The sequence below is a fragment of the Nycticebus coucang genome, chromosome 5 (assembly GCF_027406575.1).
Source record: "Nycticebus coucang isolate mNycCou1 chromosome 5, mNycCou1.pri, whole genome shotgun sequence".
NCBI classification, from domain to species: Eukaryota; Metazoa; Chordata; class Mammalia; order Primates; family Lorisidae; genus Nycticebus; species Nycticebus coucang.
Genome location: NC_069784.1, coordinates 133002287 through 133019047, shown reverse-complemented (window position 1 = coordinate 133019047; position 16761 = coordinate 133002287). Strand labels below are relative to the sequence as shown.

At 40.6% G+C, this 16761-nt stretch overlaps 1 protein-coding gene across 5 annotated transcripts in view; it reads left to right on the top strand.

The window, feature by feature from the left end:
- The window catches only part of SERAC1 (serine active site containing 1), a 45962-nt gene that overhangs the window by 28246 nt on the left and 955 nt on the right, over positions 1–16761 (top strand). For all 5 annotated transcript variants that reach the window (XM_053592775.1, XM_053592777.1, XM_053592774.1 and 2 more), the window contains 7 exons: positions 114–276; positions 7516–7666; positions 9430–9571; positions 10872–10966; positions 12613–12710; positions 13865–14047; positions 15622–15765. In XM_053592775.1, coding sequence (XP_053448750.1) covers positions 114–276; positions 7516–7666; positions 9430–9571; positions 10872–10966; positions 12613–12710; positions 13865–14047; positions 15622–15765 — 976 coding nt within the window. The remainder of the gene's footprint in view (positions 1–113; positions 277–7515; positions 7667–9429; positions 9572–10871; positions 10967–12612; positions 12711–13864; positions 14048–15621; positions 15766–16761) is intronic.

The window sequence follows — 16761 nt, the reverse complement described above, 5'->3', positions numbered from 1 at the left end:
CACATCTCTGTCCTTGAGCAGGAGGTCCCTGGCTATCCCCTCAACATGCTGTGTCATCTCTTGTAGTGAATTTATGCAGCATAAAGTGAGCTTTCATTCATTTGTTGTGCTAGATATCCACACATTGTGACAAAATCGAAGCAAATGGAGGCTTGCAACTACTTCAGAGGCTGTATCAGCTTCACAAGGACTGCCCTAAAATACAGAGAAATATAATGCGTATCGTCGGAAATATGGCTTTGAATGAACATCTTCATTCTCCTATAAATCGCTCAGGTAACAACTTCATATACTTAGTATTTTTATTCAGTTTTTTTTCTCTCTTCCATATACATAAATTTTTCAGTGGACCTAAGACTCTACTTAGGGTTAGTTATGGGTCCTTAGAACGTATTACTGCATACTTTGGTAGGGGCAAGGAATTGTTTGAGATATGGATAATCTATATTTAAGACAGTCACTGTGTAGATGATCACAGTAGAGCAGGTTTTGCCATGATGACCAACTATTGTTTATGTAATTTTTGATGTGATTTGGTTATCCGAGAGGCATAGTCAGACTACAAAGAGGCTCCCTCCCTTCCTTTCCTTCCACTTTCCCTCCCCTTCCATCAGTATTGGTATATGAATTCCTATTTTTAATGCTTTATAATTTATTGCCGTACTTAATAATTTGATGCCAGATTATCCAGCTTTGGCTAGTTGGAGCCCCAACAAAATGGCCTGTGTGTCCTTGTGATATGCCCACTCTTGGTGGGGGGGCATCCTTACTTTCTGGTATAACAAGATATTTCAGGCTCATTTCTCAGCGATGCTGATCTCTTTTAGTGGAGAATGGTGATTAGAGACTGAGATCTAGGTGGCAGATTGTTCCTGGGGTATCTTTGTCTCTTGGCTCTTTCAGTAGAAAGGGCATTCTTAGTTCATTGTCACATGGCTGAAGGGCAGGCCAGTCTTCACATATTCACAATGCATGGGGAGCCTCTTTTAATTTTTCAATTGTTTTATTTAAAATTTTTAAATTAAAATGTTTTATGGATTATGTAAGAACTATACATATTTATAGGGTAAATGTGATAATTTGATGTAGGCTTATACTGTATAATGATCAAATCAGAGTAACTGGGACATCCGTCACCTCAAACATGAAGCCTGTTTTATTTTTGTTTCTTAATGAGACAGAATCTTGCTCGGTTGCCACTTTAGAAGACAGTGGCATCGTCATACCTTACTGCAACCTCAAACTCCTAGGCTTAAGGGATCCTCCTGCCTCAGTCTGACATACAGGTGTGTGCCACCACGCATGGCTAACTTTTTTATTTTTAGTAGAGACGGATCTTGCTCTTGATCACGCTAGTCTTAAACTCCTTGGCCTCAGTGAGCTTCTCACCTTGGCTTCCCAAAGTGCTAGGATTACAGGCATGAGCCACGGCACCAGCCGTGAGGCCTGCTTTATAAGGCCTTAATCCTATTGAAGGTGGAGGAGCCCTCATGGCCTAATTACCTCATAAAGGCCCACTTCTTAATATTGTCTCATTGGCAACACATGAATTTTGGAGGGGACACATTCAAACCATAATAGCACTCAAGTGACATTTAAAGAATATCAGAAAGAAATAAATCTTCATTTACTTATGTATTTATTTACTTATTTAAAATGTTTTTACTTATTTATTTTTATATATTTGTTTATTATTTTATGTACTTATTTACTCATTCATGCATCAATAAAGGACAGGGTCTCACTCTATCACCCAGGCTGCAGTGCAGTGGCATCGTCATAGCTCACTACAACCTCAAACTCTCAAGGTTAAGTGATCTTCCCAGCTGAGCCTCCCAAGCAGCTTAAGAGCACAGGCTGGCACCACCATGCCTGGCTAACTCCTCTATTTTTTTATAGAGACAGGATCAGGCTGGTCTCCCAACTCCTGGCTGCAAGTGATCCTCCCACCTTGGCCTCCCCAAGTTCTAGGATTACAAGTGTGAGCCACCACCCCCAGCCTCATATTTATTTATCTATAATCTCGTGTTCTTCCTTTTCCCCATGTATATGAATTTATATCTGATATCATTTCCCTCCAGCTTAAAGACCTTCCTCTAATATTTGTTGTATATTGGGCCTGCTGGCAATAAATTCTCTCGCCTGTCATTTCTGAAAACATCTTTACTTTGCCTGTTTTTATTCAGGAAAAGATATTTTTCCTGGATAAAGACTTCTTTGTTCACAGTGTATTATTTTTTTCTGTCAGTACTTTTAAAAAATACCATCCCAGTCTCTCCTGGCGTCCAATGTCTGATGAAAAGTCCCTTCTTAGTCCCACTTTTATTCTGCTACATATAATGTGTCTTTTCTCTGGCTTCTCTTTTTTTTATTTTATTTTATTTTTATTATTTTTTTTTTTTTTTTGGTTTTTTGGCCAGGGCTGGGTTTGAACCCACCACCTCCGGCATATGGGACCGGTGCCCCACTCCTTGAGCCACAGGCGCCGCCCTCTCTGGCTTCTCTTAAGATCTTTTTATTTAATTTTCAGCAGGTTGACTCTGAAGTGCCTAAATGTTGTTTTTATATTTATCTGCTTGGGGCCCACTAAGCTGACTGAATCTGTAGGTTAATGTTTTTGATCAATTTTGGAAAATTTCTTGCCTGCGTATCTTTGAATAGTTATTCTTTTTGTCCTTTGACCTCTTCTTGATTCTTTCCTACAGGTCATTAAAGCTGTTCATTTTGTTTATTTTTTTCCCTTTGGATGATTTCTGTTGACTTCAGGTTCACTGATGGGATGCAGACTAAAGGATTCAAAGCAGGACAAAGATCTGATCAAATCAGTATCTTATTAAAGAAAAAAAAATCACCATTTTTTAGGCCTCAGTCTTTTTGGTTGACTTGAGCCCACTAACCACCTTGGCCTCTCAATCCCATGAGCTCATCTCCACTGACTTCCCTCCGGGTCCTGAGTCGTCTGGTACTCCACTCCCACGTCATTCTTTGAACCTAGTCATTACCTGAAACCACTTTGCCTAAAAAGTCAGTAATTCAGCTCGCTGGGCACACACTCCTCTCGCGTGTTTTTACATCTACTCAATAAGGACTGGTTTTCGTCTCTCCTGAACTTGTCTATCCAATGACCCTTTTATTCTTTCATAGTCCATTGGGCTTTCTATTCTTCACGCCCCTCCTGACGAAGCTTGTTTCCATGGTCATCATTCAGTTACATTCTTGCCAGAACCTACACCTCCCCTTCCCTTCCATCCTTTCCACACTCCCTTGGTCAAGCCCTTAATCCTAGATGGAATCTACTGTCTGCTTTTTCTGTGGCTAAGCATAGAATTGAGCATGGAACAAGCATAGATTAGTTGCCACTGTGCTTTTGAAATTAGCAAATTAAAGGAGTATTGCTCAGTGGTCACTTTTCTTCAGTCAACATGCCTTAACATTCTTAGCAGTGACTGTATAAAACCATCTCCATCTTATTCAAACCTTCCACGTATTCCTTTTTCTCAGAAGATGACCTCTACTTTGCTGAGATGATTAAAGTCTTAAAAGGAATTTTTCCTTAATTTCCCACTACCAAACAAATAAGTAAATTCTGTTCTTTTCCTTTTCTCTTCTTGATAATAGGAAAAGAGACACTAGCCTCCAGCCATGCTCAGGTCCTGAGTCTTTTCACCATCTTAGGAAATGGCCACTTTCTGGTATTTCTGATCAGTTGCTCCCTCTCAGCTGGACCTTCTGAAACACACGTTAAAGGAAGATGCGAAAACCATAAACCAAAAGTCTTGCCTCCGCACCTCCCTAACACCCGCTCTCTCTCTTCCCTTTTATAGCTAAGCTTTTGAATCAGTTATCTGTACTTTATTTTGCTCAGCTCCCCCTTACTCCATTTTGAATTCGGCTACCTTGTCCTATTTTATTATTTTTCTTAGGCATCTATATCTTTACCTCTTTTTATAGACTTTGCATCAATCTTAACAGTATCAGATCTATATATTTTTGCCTTCTGATTTACAAAAATTAAAAAGCTTAATATCTCTCATGGTGAAGCTGTATGAAAACTGGCCACTCATACACTGTTGGTGGGAATGTAAATTGATTCTGTGGGCTTTTTGTTGTTGTGACTTATAATTGCCTATAAAAAAAAATGTTGCATTTGACCTAATAGTAATATTTTTAGGAACCTCTGCTACCTAAACATTCAAGGGTGTTCCTAAAGTATAGTTTATACTGCTGCAAAATTGGAAACCAATGTCTGCCAGTAGGAACAATGATTACATCAACAATGGGGTATTCGTACTATGTAACACTGTAGTTAGAAAGAGTGAAGTTGATTTACTGTGTATACAGAGAGCACGCCAAGCCCTATTGCTGAAGTACAAAATCAAAGCACAGAACAGTAGGGATGGTATGAGTCCATTTAGGTAAAAATTATGCTTGTAGAGCTATACTTACTTATATGTATAAACTGCATTTTTCAAAATTCTAACTTTGGTTATTGTGAAGATATACATGGTTGTGAGAAATGATGGGAATGCTGAAGCAAGACTTTTCATCATTAAATGCTGCTCTTAGTTATTTATTTTTTACAATCAACATGTAGAGATGTGCCTCAGTTATCAGTAGGGATACATTCTGAGACATGGTTGTTTAGGCAGTTTTGTCTTTGTGTGAACATCATGGCGTACTCACAGAAACCTAAATGGTACAGCCTACTATGCACAGAGGCTGCGTGGTACAGCCCAGTGCTCCTGGGCTGCACACCTGGACAGCATGTCACTGCATCTAGCTCTGTAGGCAGTTGTAACAACAGTAAGTATTTGTGTATCTAAATACATCTAACCATAGAAAAGGTACAGTAAAAACATGGTATTGTAATCTTATGTGACCACTATAGTATATGTGGTTAGCTGTTAACTGAATCATTATGTGATGCATGACTGCATTCAGATGTCATGTAATTTTTATTTTTATTTATTTATTTTTTTTAGATAGAGTCTAACTATGTTGCCCTTGGTAGAGTGCTGTGGCATCACAGCTCACAGCAACATCAAACTCCTGGGCTTAAGCTATTCTCTTGCTTCAACCTCCCAAGTAGCTGGGGCACAGGCGCTCACCACAACGCCCAGCTATTTTTTGTTGCTGATGTTGTTGTTGTAGTAGTTGTCATTGTTGTTTAGCAGGCCCTGGCCGGGTTCAAACCCACCAGCCCCAGAGTATGTGGTTAGTGCCATAACCACTGAGCTAAGGGTGCAGAGCCATATGTCATGTCATGTAATTTTATTAATTAATTAATTTTTTTTATTAAATCATAGCTGTGTACAATAATGCAATCATGAGGTACAATGTGCTGGTTTCATATACAGTCTGAAATATTTCCACTGAACTGGTTAACATAACCTTCATGGCATTTTCTTAATTATTGTGTTCAAACCCTTATACTCTTCACTTAGTAAGCTTCACCTGCACCCTTCCAAGATGCACCCTAGGTGTGGACCCACCAATCACCCTCTCTCCACGCTGCCTCCCCCTCCCTTGCCCTCCCCTGCCCCCTGCCCCATGTTCTTGTACTGAGATTGGGTTGTAGCCTTCGTATGAAAGCTACAAATTAGTTCCATATTAGGGCTGAGTACATTGGGTACTTTTTCTTCCATTCTTTGGATACCTTGCTAAGAAGAATATTTTCCAGCTCCATCCATGTAAACATGAAAGAGGTAAAGTCTCCATCTTTCTTTTTGGCTGCATAATGTCATGTAATTTTAAAAGGTTAAATATTAAAGACACAAGTTTTCCAAAGGGAGTTTGATATTTTCTAAAAGGCAGACTGCATTATGAAAGGCATTATGAAAATATTTAGTCAACTAAAGAATACCATAGAGATGGCTTATACCATATTTTTTCTTGTGTTTCCTCTCTTGTGACTCCATTAAAAATAAAGCTATATTTTTATACATACCAATAATATACTTGTATATCTTATTCTATAGGTAGAATTTTAAAATACTATCTTAGTATAAAATCATTAACCTGGGGCGGTGCCTGTGGCTCAAAGGAGTAAGGCACCAGTCCCATATGCCGGAGGTGGCGGGTCCAAACCCAGCCCCGGCCACAAAAAAAAAATATATATATAAATAAAGTAAAATAAAAAAGAAAAATAAATAAAAAAAAATAATAAAATAAAATCATTAGCAGATTTTGAAGAGGAATTTTCTGACATTATAAATTTGAATATCGTTAAAGAATTAGTAGGTCTGAAACGTCTTTCAGATTATCAAAGGCTGGTTTCCCTGTCATCACAGTGATTCTCAGCACTTGTCACAGTGAGTGGGACAAAGACACTGAGGACAGACAGCTTTACCCGATGGCCTATAAAAGGCCCAGGGTTTTCACATACATTCATTAAAACTTTCTTCTAGCCCAGAGTCACTGAATAATTTGAAGTTACAAAGCAAGTGAGTAGGAACAGACTTGTAAGCCCAAGTCTGTCTGACCTCAAGGCCCGTGTCCTACTTTATTTTATATTATAGAAATAATATATAAATAGCTTGACACCTGTGGCTCAAGCGACTAAGGCACCAGCCACATACACCTGAGCTGGCAGGTTCGAATCCAGCCTGGGCCCACCAAACAACAATGATGGCTGCAACCAGAAATAATATATAAATAGGTTCACATTATAAGTACCTTAGAAAACAGATACGGCCAAAAAGCTAAACCTGCCTTTTTAAAGAGGCCTCTTCCACCCTGCCTCCCTCCTTGGAGGTAATGCCTTCATCACTCTGGCATAGCTTTCCAGATCTTGGTGTGTGTTCATGTGTCTGTGTGCACACATGCACTTTCCTACATATTTATGTACATAGAGTTGTAAAAATAAAATTAAAAAAAAATGAAATCCTATGTAGTATTATCCATGCCTTTTCTGTTTGCCTATCTTGAAAAAATCGTTTTTCCTTTCTGAACTCTAGGTTCTATAAGACATTTGTATGTTAAGCAAATTCATGGTTAAGAAATCATTTCCTGGGCAGTGCTTGTGGCTCAGAGGAGTAGGGCACCGGCCCCGTATGCTGGAGGTGGCAGGTTCAAACCCAGCCCCGGCCAAAAACTGCAAAAAAAAAAAAAAAAAATCATTTCCTTGGTTGTAGTAAAGGCTATTAATTTGACTGCTAATCAAGATGAGATAACTAGTAATAAACCACTGACTTTTTCCATTCTTGCAAATAGCCAACCAGCACAGTATTTTGTTCACTTTTGCAACCTCATTTCTAGTAATTGCAATTTGTTTTAGTTTCTCTAAACAAAGACTCTCTAACCCCTCTTTCCTTCTTTGAGATCCCTTACAGGGTATGTGGTTGCACATGCCACGGGACTTGGAGGGTTTTAGGGTAGAACAGGATTGCAGTGCTTGAACTTCACCGAAGACAGATGCTCAAGGTTGCCTTTCTCTGTCACATTCAGTTTGAAACCTCTCCCAACAGTCTGAGACTCATTCCTGTCAGTACGAAGGATATGTGTTCACTTTTCCAGGCTGGGTATCCATAATGGCAAAGGCAATGAAATCTCGCCACATTATGGAGGCTTCACATGCTGCCAGAGTCTTGGCTAATCTAGACCGAGAAACTGTGCAAGAAAAATACGAGGATGGCGTGTACGTGCTGCACCCCCAGCATCGAACCAGGTAAGAAGGCATAAAGCCCAGAGGCCTTACATTTTTTATTTATTTCTACATTCTTTAGATAAGGTAAATATCTTGTAAGTCAAATATCTTGTTTATTAAAACAGTTTGTCTATAATAACCTGATTAGAGTGCTGGGCACAGTGGCTCACCTCTGTAATCCCAGCACTCTGGGAGGCCAAGGCAGGTGGATTGCTTGAGCTCACGAGTTGGAGACCAGCCTGAGCAAGAGCGAGACCCCGCCTCTAAAACTAGCAGGCGTTGTAGTAGGCACCTGTAGTCCCAGCTCCTTGGGAGGCTGAGGCAAGGGGATCTCTTGAGTCCAAGTGTTTGAGGTTACTGTGAGCTGTGATACAACAGCACTCTACTGAGGGGGACAAACAAAACAAAACAAACAAAAAAAGAAACCCTGAGAAGAATGGAAGATGGAAGTGTATGAACTAGCTGAATTATCAGGGTTATTTCACAAAGGGCTTCAGTGAGGCTTTTATAATGTGTTGCACTTAAGCTTTGTTTTTTTTTTTTTGTAGAGACAGAGTCTCACTTTATGGCCCTCGGTAGAGTGCCGTGGCCTCACACAGCTCACAGCAACCTCCAACTCCTGGGCTTAAGCGATTCTCTTGCCTCAGCCTCCCGAGTAGCTGGGACTACAGGCGCCCGCCACAACGCCCGGCTATTTTTTGGTTGCAGTTTGGCCAGGGCCGGGTTTGAACCCGTCACCCTCGGTATATGGGGCTGGCGCCTTCCCGACTGAGCCACGGGCGCCGCCCTGCACTTAAGCTTTGTAATACACATTTTCTTTTTGTCAGGGCATTTTCACTTAGATCTGAGTTAACACCTGTTTTGGAGTCTAGAAATCAATTTGAATAGGAAGGAAATAAGATGTTGTTGTACCATGTGTGCAGGCAACCAAATTAGCCTGGGCCTAGATCTCAAAGTGTGTGCTGGGTGTGTAAAAAGCATGCACTGGAGAGTATAAGTGGTCATGAATCTGACTCATGCGCCTTCTCAAGGTTGTGGTCACTATTTGGTTGTATCATCGCTGAGACAATAAATACAGAAAGGATCACAATGAAAAAATCCCACATTTATTGGATTTTCATAGGGTACTTTCCAAAAAAATCACTCAGAAAATAGCAAAATCTTTTAAATTTGAAAAAACCAATTGCTCTATTAATTCCAGTTTATAGATAAAATATTATGGTAATGTATTTTATATGTATGTTGCATAAATGTGTGTGTGCTATACATAGCTTGCAACTAAGATCAATCTATAATTTCTAATGTCTTATCCAAAGAAAGAATGTTACTTTAAAATTTTATTTTCTCTATTTCTGATAAATATATTTTCCTTCATACATTTTTGAAAACCTCTTTCATATATCCTGACTTTGAAACTATCTTACCATATTCTTATTCAATTTCTCAAGTTCTTTTATGGATTTGTAGGATAGTCTCATGGAATTCTTCAGAGAGTAACTTAGGACATCTGCCACTTTATTGATCACTAAGCTCATTATGATTGACTATGGTCTGCCTGGCTGGATATGTTTCCATCTTTAGAGAGAGAACATTGAGCTCCATGTATGTCTTTTCCAAAACTCCTTCTAGGGTTCCTCAGCAAACCTGTGCTTATAAAGCCTGCTTTAATTAAGTTTTATTTTATGTCACATAAAACTGCTAAAGCACCATCCGCAAAGAATGCTGTGTAGAGTCTTACCAAATGTACTTATTCTGCTTCTTTTTAAAACTCTCTCCCCTATTAGTCAGCCCATTAAAGCAGATGTCCTTTTTATTCATGGCCTTATGGGAGCAGCATTCAAAACCTGGCGTCAGCAGGACAGGGAGCAGGTTGTAACTGAAAAGGCTTTGGATGATGAAGACCGGTATACGACTTGCTGGCCCAAGGTAAGAAAGCAGCTGACCCTGGTAGGTCACCTTTTACCTCATGACATGCCCGTGTGTCATTGGCTTTGGGGCCCTCATTGTGACTTCCTTATTTTTCTTTTTACTAGGATTTTTTCTTCCCAGGTAGTTCTTTCCCTTAGGGACACTTGTAGTATAGTATCTGGGCTTATCACCCTTTGTTAAGTAATTTCTGTTTAGGGTGCAGTCTGTGATTCTAAAAGAATATTCCATCAAGTAGAAAACAGGGGCAAGAGCCAGTAATAGTTCACTTCCATTGAAACACAATATCAAAATATATATATGTAGATATAAAATTATATTTATAATTCCAAGGTTTTAATTATTAGAAAAATAGAAAGACTCTGAAGTGATTTCTGCTTTGAATTTCTTTGACATTATTTCTTCCAAAGAGCCATAACTTTGGAATGAAATTAAATGGAATTTTCTTTCTTTCTTTTTTTTTTTTGAGACAGAGCCTCAAGCTGTCTAGAGTGCTGTGGCATCACAGCTCACAGCAACCTCTCACTCCTGGACTCAAGTAATTCTCCTGCCTCCGCCTCCCAAGTAGCTGGGACTACAGGCACCTGCCACAATGCCCGCCCGGCTATTTTTTTGGTTGCAGCCATCATTGTTGTTTGGTGGGCTTGGGCTGGATTCGAACCTGCCAGCTCAGGTGTATGTGGCTGGCGCCTTAGCCGCTTGAGCCGCAGGCACTGAGCCTAAATGGAATTTTCTTAAAGCAATACTACGTCTATATGTGAATAGTTTCCAGGGTTTTGTTCTACTACTTCTTATTCACCTTCACAAAGATTCATCAAGTAGAAAGAACGATTTGTACTTTCTCTCTGGTAACACTAAAGTATAGAAATGCCAGTGGAGCAGGATCCACAGCAGCAGAACTGTGACTATTATTATTAGTGGCTCTGAATTAATGTCTCAGGTCCCAAGTCTGTCAGACTGTGCTGTCTTACTACTAAATGCTTTCAAAAAGCCAATTTGATAAAGGCTCCAAAAATAGGCCTTGCTTTTAGCTATAGCAGATTAAAATTGAGAAAACTCTCTTGAAACCTTCACTGGCCTTATGCTGTTATTATTGATACCATTTTGTGACCAGAGATGTAGAAAGGTAAGATGCTAGAATTGTTCCCATGTTAACCTTCAAACTTTATTCCAGTACTGTGTTTACTATTTGACAACATTGCAAGAGGACTTTATACATTTCAAGTTACAGATGTCACTAGGCAGGGATTGGGGTGGTGGAAATTCATACATGTTCTTTTTTACCTTTTATTTTACCTAGTCATGGTTAGCAAAAGACTGTCCTGCTCTCCGGATTATATCTGTGGAGTACGACACTACCCTCAGTGACTGGAGAGCACGGTGCCCCATGGAAAGGTAACCGGATTTTAGAGTGGGAGGAAGGGGAAGGGTTCAGGGAACAAGTGGATCTCTAGGATGGGAAGTGATTCTTATCTTTTGACCCCACAGACAGGATTTCCTTATGAAAAACTAACTTAACCTTTTCTCTCTTCCCTCTAGGACAGCGGTTCTCAACCTGTGAGTCACGACCCACAGGAACTGTATTAAAGGGCCGCAGCACTAGGAAGGTTGAGAACCACTGCTCTAGGAGGAATTATCTCTGAATAAGAAAAGGCTTAGCTATATTGTCAGTGTTGAGCTCTTCACATGCTTTATTTACAATTCTTCTTCTTCTTTTTTTTTTTTTTTTTTTAAGGCAGTGTCTCACTCAGTCACCCAGGTTGGAATGCAGTGGCCTCATCACAGCTCACTGCAGCCTCAAACTCCTGGGCTCATGTGATCCTCCTGCCTCAGCCACCCAAGTAGCTGAGACTACAGACACTCACCACCATGCCTGGTTAATTTTTCTATTTTTTTGTAGATATAGGGTCTCACACTTGCTCAGGCTGGTCTCAAATTCCTGGCCACAAGTGATCCTCCCACCTTGGCCTCCCAGAATGCTAGAATTACAGGCGTGCACCACAGTGCCCAGCCAGTTACAACTGTGCTGAAAGTTAAGGACCATGGATTCTCTAGCAAAGTTTTCTTTTGTACTGGAAGTAAAAGTGATATTTTTTTGCTTTTGTAGTTACAATCATACTGGCTAAAGTAAGCGAAGAAAAAGATGCTGAGCACTGTCAGCTTCCGTAATTCTTGTATGTCCTCTGTGTCAACTGCATATACAGGAAGGAGCCCTGGATTTCCGAGTTACAGGACCAGGAGTATAGCAGGATCCTCCTTTTGACTCACTATGCAGCCTTAGACAAGCCAGTTAACTTGTCTGAAAAGTTCTGCCTGCAGACTGAGAGAGTTGGTCTGAGTCAGTGTTATCAAACTGCTGTGTGAATGGACCCCACATATGTGCCTAAGAAGGGTGTGTGAGTGGGCAGAAGCCCAGGTCTCCTTCCCTGTGTCACTCAGAGGAGCTCTGGAGAACCTTTATTTTAAAGAAGCTTATCTACAGATAAACATTTTGAAACTATCAGACCAGATAGTTTTGAAATTCCCTTTTTGTTTAATAATTACTTTATATGAGTTATCTGATTCTAATAGCTTCCAAGCATTTATAAATAATAGCCAAAATGATGAAAGCTTAATATTTGCAGCATAAATGCATATAGAACTAAAACTCACCAAAGGGACGGCACAGTCCTTAGTGATGCTTTCATTGTTGGGCCCTGGAGTGAGAAAGGACATCCATGTCCTCAGTGATGGGAACAGGCTGGGTGAGTTGCAGGTTTGACCTGTAAAAATTACCAGACACATATTAGATGCCCATCAATGCTTGTTTAATACATGAATGATCTGTTCTGAGCTTAGATGTTCCTAATTATGCCAATCTTATGTTACAAATAGAGATTGAACAATTTCAGAAACTGAGCAGAGGGAATATGGGTTTCCTAACTCCACAATGTAGTAAGTAGCTCAGGTCTCATAAACAAAAGCTCTTGACTTAAAATATAAGACTGCAAAATCGGGGGCATTAGCAGCCTCCTCTAATGCCTGCTTTCTGTTTTGTTCAGAAAGTCCATTGCATTCAGAAGCGGTGAAATTCTTAGGAAGCTCCGAGCTGCTGGTGTGGGGGACAGGCCAATGATTTGGGTATCACACAGCATGGGAGGTAAGTGTGGCTTCATCTTTGCAAAGGGACCATTGTGAAGCTGTTGTCAGTGATTGCAGCCAACCTAAAGTTACTGCATCTGTTTTACTTAATAACAGCCCCCCCACCCCCCAATTAATGTTTCTGGCCATAGCTAGGAGTTTTTAAATTACCACTGTCCTTCCACACTATTTGTTTTTCTGGAAGGGGACAACTTGTAATAAACCATGTAAGAGAAACAGGGGTTTGCCCATGTAGTGGTAATGAATAAACATCAGGACCAGTCCCATGTTAGCCCAACTTGCAAACATCCCTCAGCATTCCGGGGCTCCCCGTTCTTCCTCCTGCTCCCTCATTACTACACAGCACGTTGTTGCTCTGGAGCCCACAGCCCTTATCCCCCTGGTGCCTGCCTGCTGATTTAGGCCAGGGCTGCCATCGCGTGTCTGCTCTTGGGGTCTTGGTGCGGCTTATTGAGTCACATCCCCTGATCCTCCAGCCCACTCTCCCCATCCAGGTCCACACTTTCACCACCCGGCCCTCAGATGGCCTTTGTGCAGCCCCTGGCCTAGCTAATCTGATGAAGCACTCTGGATTGCCAACTCTGAACCAGAGCCTTTGCAAGAAAGTTGGATGTAGCCTTTGTTGTCCCAGAAACCCACTGTCATCATCTGTGTGACCTTTGTGTTTCACTACAGGTTCCATGTCTGGGGTTGGGGGATGGAGGAGAGTGTGCCTTCCTAGGGACAGTTCCCATAGAAGCTGGGTTTTTCATGGTGGGACCGTGTATTTCTGAATGTTAGTGCTGTCTTGGAGGACAGGCACGGCCGGGGAGACTAGCCGCTGCACACTGACGCCATGCAGAGGTGCCCAGCTCAGGCAGTGCCCCGCATTCCTTCTGTGAGACGGGAGATTCTGGGATATACGTATCAGCCCTACAGATGAGTTCTGGAATCTGACCTATTTGTAGTTTGGGCTACACATTCTGGAGGATCAGGAGTATTATCTAGTGTTGACATTTTAAGGCTGTGTTTCTTGTACTGATATACAGAGGATTATTGTACAGAAAGCATCTCTTTTCATGTATTTCTTATTTTGCCTTTGTTTTCTTCTTTAGAGTAATAGAGGGAAGGAACATAGCTTATGTATTGTTTTTCTTTCTTCTCTGTGGCCAGGTCTTCTTGTTAAAAAGATGCTGTTAGAAGCCTCCAAGAAGCCGGAAATGAGTACTGTCATAAACAACACCAGAGGGATAATTTTCTATAGCGTCCCTCACCATGGGTCACATTTGGCTGAATACTCCATTAATATTCGCTATCTTCTCTTCCCTTCTTTGGAAGTCAAAGAACTCAGCAAGGGTAATACTTTCTGTCACAAAGCACAGGGGGGTTGTATTAATATCTGTTAACAAGGGAAAGAGAAAAGAAGTTTCTTCTTCAAGTACATTATCTCATTTTATTACTTATATGTAATTGTTTAGATAGTCATGGAAACTTTTTGGTTTGGGTTGACTTTTTTCTTTGATACCTTATCTTTTTGTTTTTGAGCCCTTATTTACTCAAGTATAGCAATAATTTTAATATTATATTAAACACTTAAAATTAGAAAAATTATATAACATTTTGCCTTAAGTTTTATTTCAAATTATCAAGAAACTGCTTTTCTCCCCTTGAGTTTGGAAAATCAGTTGTTAAAATATAAGTGAGCTTTTGAGACTTCTAACATTAATTTTAAAGCACTGTATTTGTTTTTGATTAATAAGCATTTTCTCTCAAGAACACCTGTTAATCAGAATTTGGACGCTGGCTTGAGCCTTAATGTGTCAGTTGTTGGTATTTTCTCTCTGTTTTGCTTGATGGAGAAATTACTGATTTTATCTTCTCTTTTATTTTCTTTTTTTTTGCAGTTTTGGCTGGGACCAGGCTTGAACCCACCACCCCCAGTATACGGGGCTGGCGCCCCACTTCTTGAGCCACAGGCGCTGCCTCGATTTTATCTTTTCAACCTTCTATTGAATTTTACTTTTTGGGAGTCAGATATTATTTTCCACAAGTATTCATTCATTCATTCACACACAGATACATACCGACATAGTCTCAGTCACCCTTGGTAGAGTGCTGTGGCATCATACCTCACAGCAACCTGAAGCTCTTTGGGCTTAAGCAGTCCTCGTGCCTCAGCCTACCGAGTAGCTGGGACTACAGGCACCTGCCACAACACCCAGCTAGTTTTAGAGACAGGGTCTTGCTTTTTGCTCAGGCTGGTCTGGAACTCATGAGCTCAGGCAATCCACCCCCCTCGGCCTCCCAGAGTGCTGCGATTACAGGCATGAGCCACCGCACCCGGCCTCACAAGCTCTTTCTTGTTCTAAATTTTTCTTTACTCATGTTCTCTTCTTTTGTGGCTTGATTATCTTTTCTAATCATTCTAAAGATACTAAGTAGAGGAGTTTTACATGCCTGTTTCCTCTGTGGTTCACTTTTCTGAGTGTCTGGTCAGTTTGCTTTAGGTCATGTGGGCTTCTGCTAGTATCTGTGCTGTTTGGTTGCCCTTTCACATTTGAGGATGAGGGGATGGAAGAGGTGTGCACTCTGACTACAGACAGGCTTGCTGATGGGGGGCTGGGCCTCAGGGTGAGGGTGGGCTGTCAGCCATTACATCGGGGGATACCTGTTGTCCTCACACCAAACTGCCCTGGGTGCTGCCTGCTGTCAGCTGCGAGTGTGGTTAACCTCTCCTTCTGATGACTGGCTTCTCAATTCTTTCTTGGGTTAGTCCTTTGCTTGGATTTTAGCAGCTTCTTGGCATATACTTAAGCTACCATATTGAATCAGAATTCTAATTTACTCTGTAAATTTCAAAGATTAATACATTTTTTTGTGAGTTGGGTAAACAGAACTTGTCACAATCTTGTTCTATTATAATTTCACAGATTCTCCTGCACTTAAAGAACTACAGGATGACTTTCTGGAGTTTGCTAAAGACAAAGACTTCCAGGTGCTGAATTTTGTAGAAACACTACCCACCTATATTGGCAGCATGATTAAACTCCATGTGGTGTCCGTGGAATCAGCAGGTATTCACTCTTTGGAAACTTGTTGGCCATTAGATGCTTAGTTGATTGTACCTAGCATTTAATTGTAAATGTCAATTTTCATATCTAGTTTCTCAGTTTTAAGAGATAGTTTTGTGATAATCTAGAGAATTCTGTAATATTCTTTTCAGCCATAGATTAAAATTTCTCTGTAAACATACATGTAACCTTGGCATTACCCCCCCCCCCCATTTAACTGATTAGGTGATAAAGGTTACTTTGTTAACTCTTAAGTTAGCGTAATATGAAGCTCTTCTATCACCTAGACTGAGAGGGGCTTTTATGTAACAGATTGATAGTTACATGTAGAAGCCTTAAACCAATCAACCAAAGGTGTGGAAACTTTAGTAAAAAGATGATATATGTGAAATATTCAAGCAGAAAGTACACCAATGGGAAAAACCAGTGTTAAAGAACACTTCATAATCCTAGAGTTGAGGGAAATGGTCAGTACCTGCTACTGGTGTGCTAGAATGCATTATAGGCTCTCGAGGGTAGGACCCAAACCTTCACTTTCTTCACAGTAGATACACGGACATTTCACTGAGTTGCTCTTCCCTCAGCTAGCCACTTCCTCAACTTGCTTGTCATCTCTGGGAAGCCTTATCGCCTCTTGGGCCAGGTTCTGCACTGTCCTGGGAGCAGTCAGCAGCACTGTGAGTCTTTGCAGCCAGGGACAGTGTGTATCTGGTGTGTCTGCCACAGGAGTCTCCAGTCCACATAATGACTTTTGTCCTAATTTCACTATATACTACCTAAATAAAATGAAAAATACTACTTTATAGTGGAGCCTAAGAAAATTTTACCTCCAAGTAATATGGTGTAGGTTGAGGAGTTACTATTTAGTAGGTAAAGAACTCGAAGAGTTGAAAGAACAGCTACCAGATGTTTTTTAAAAAGGACTTTGGAAGCTTGAAGCAAAAACAAAGTTAATCTCGTACACCAGCTGCTTAGAGTGGCCTAATTCTATCACCAAGA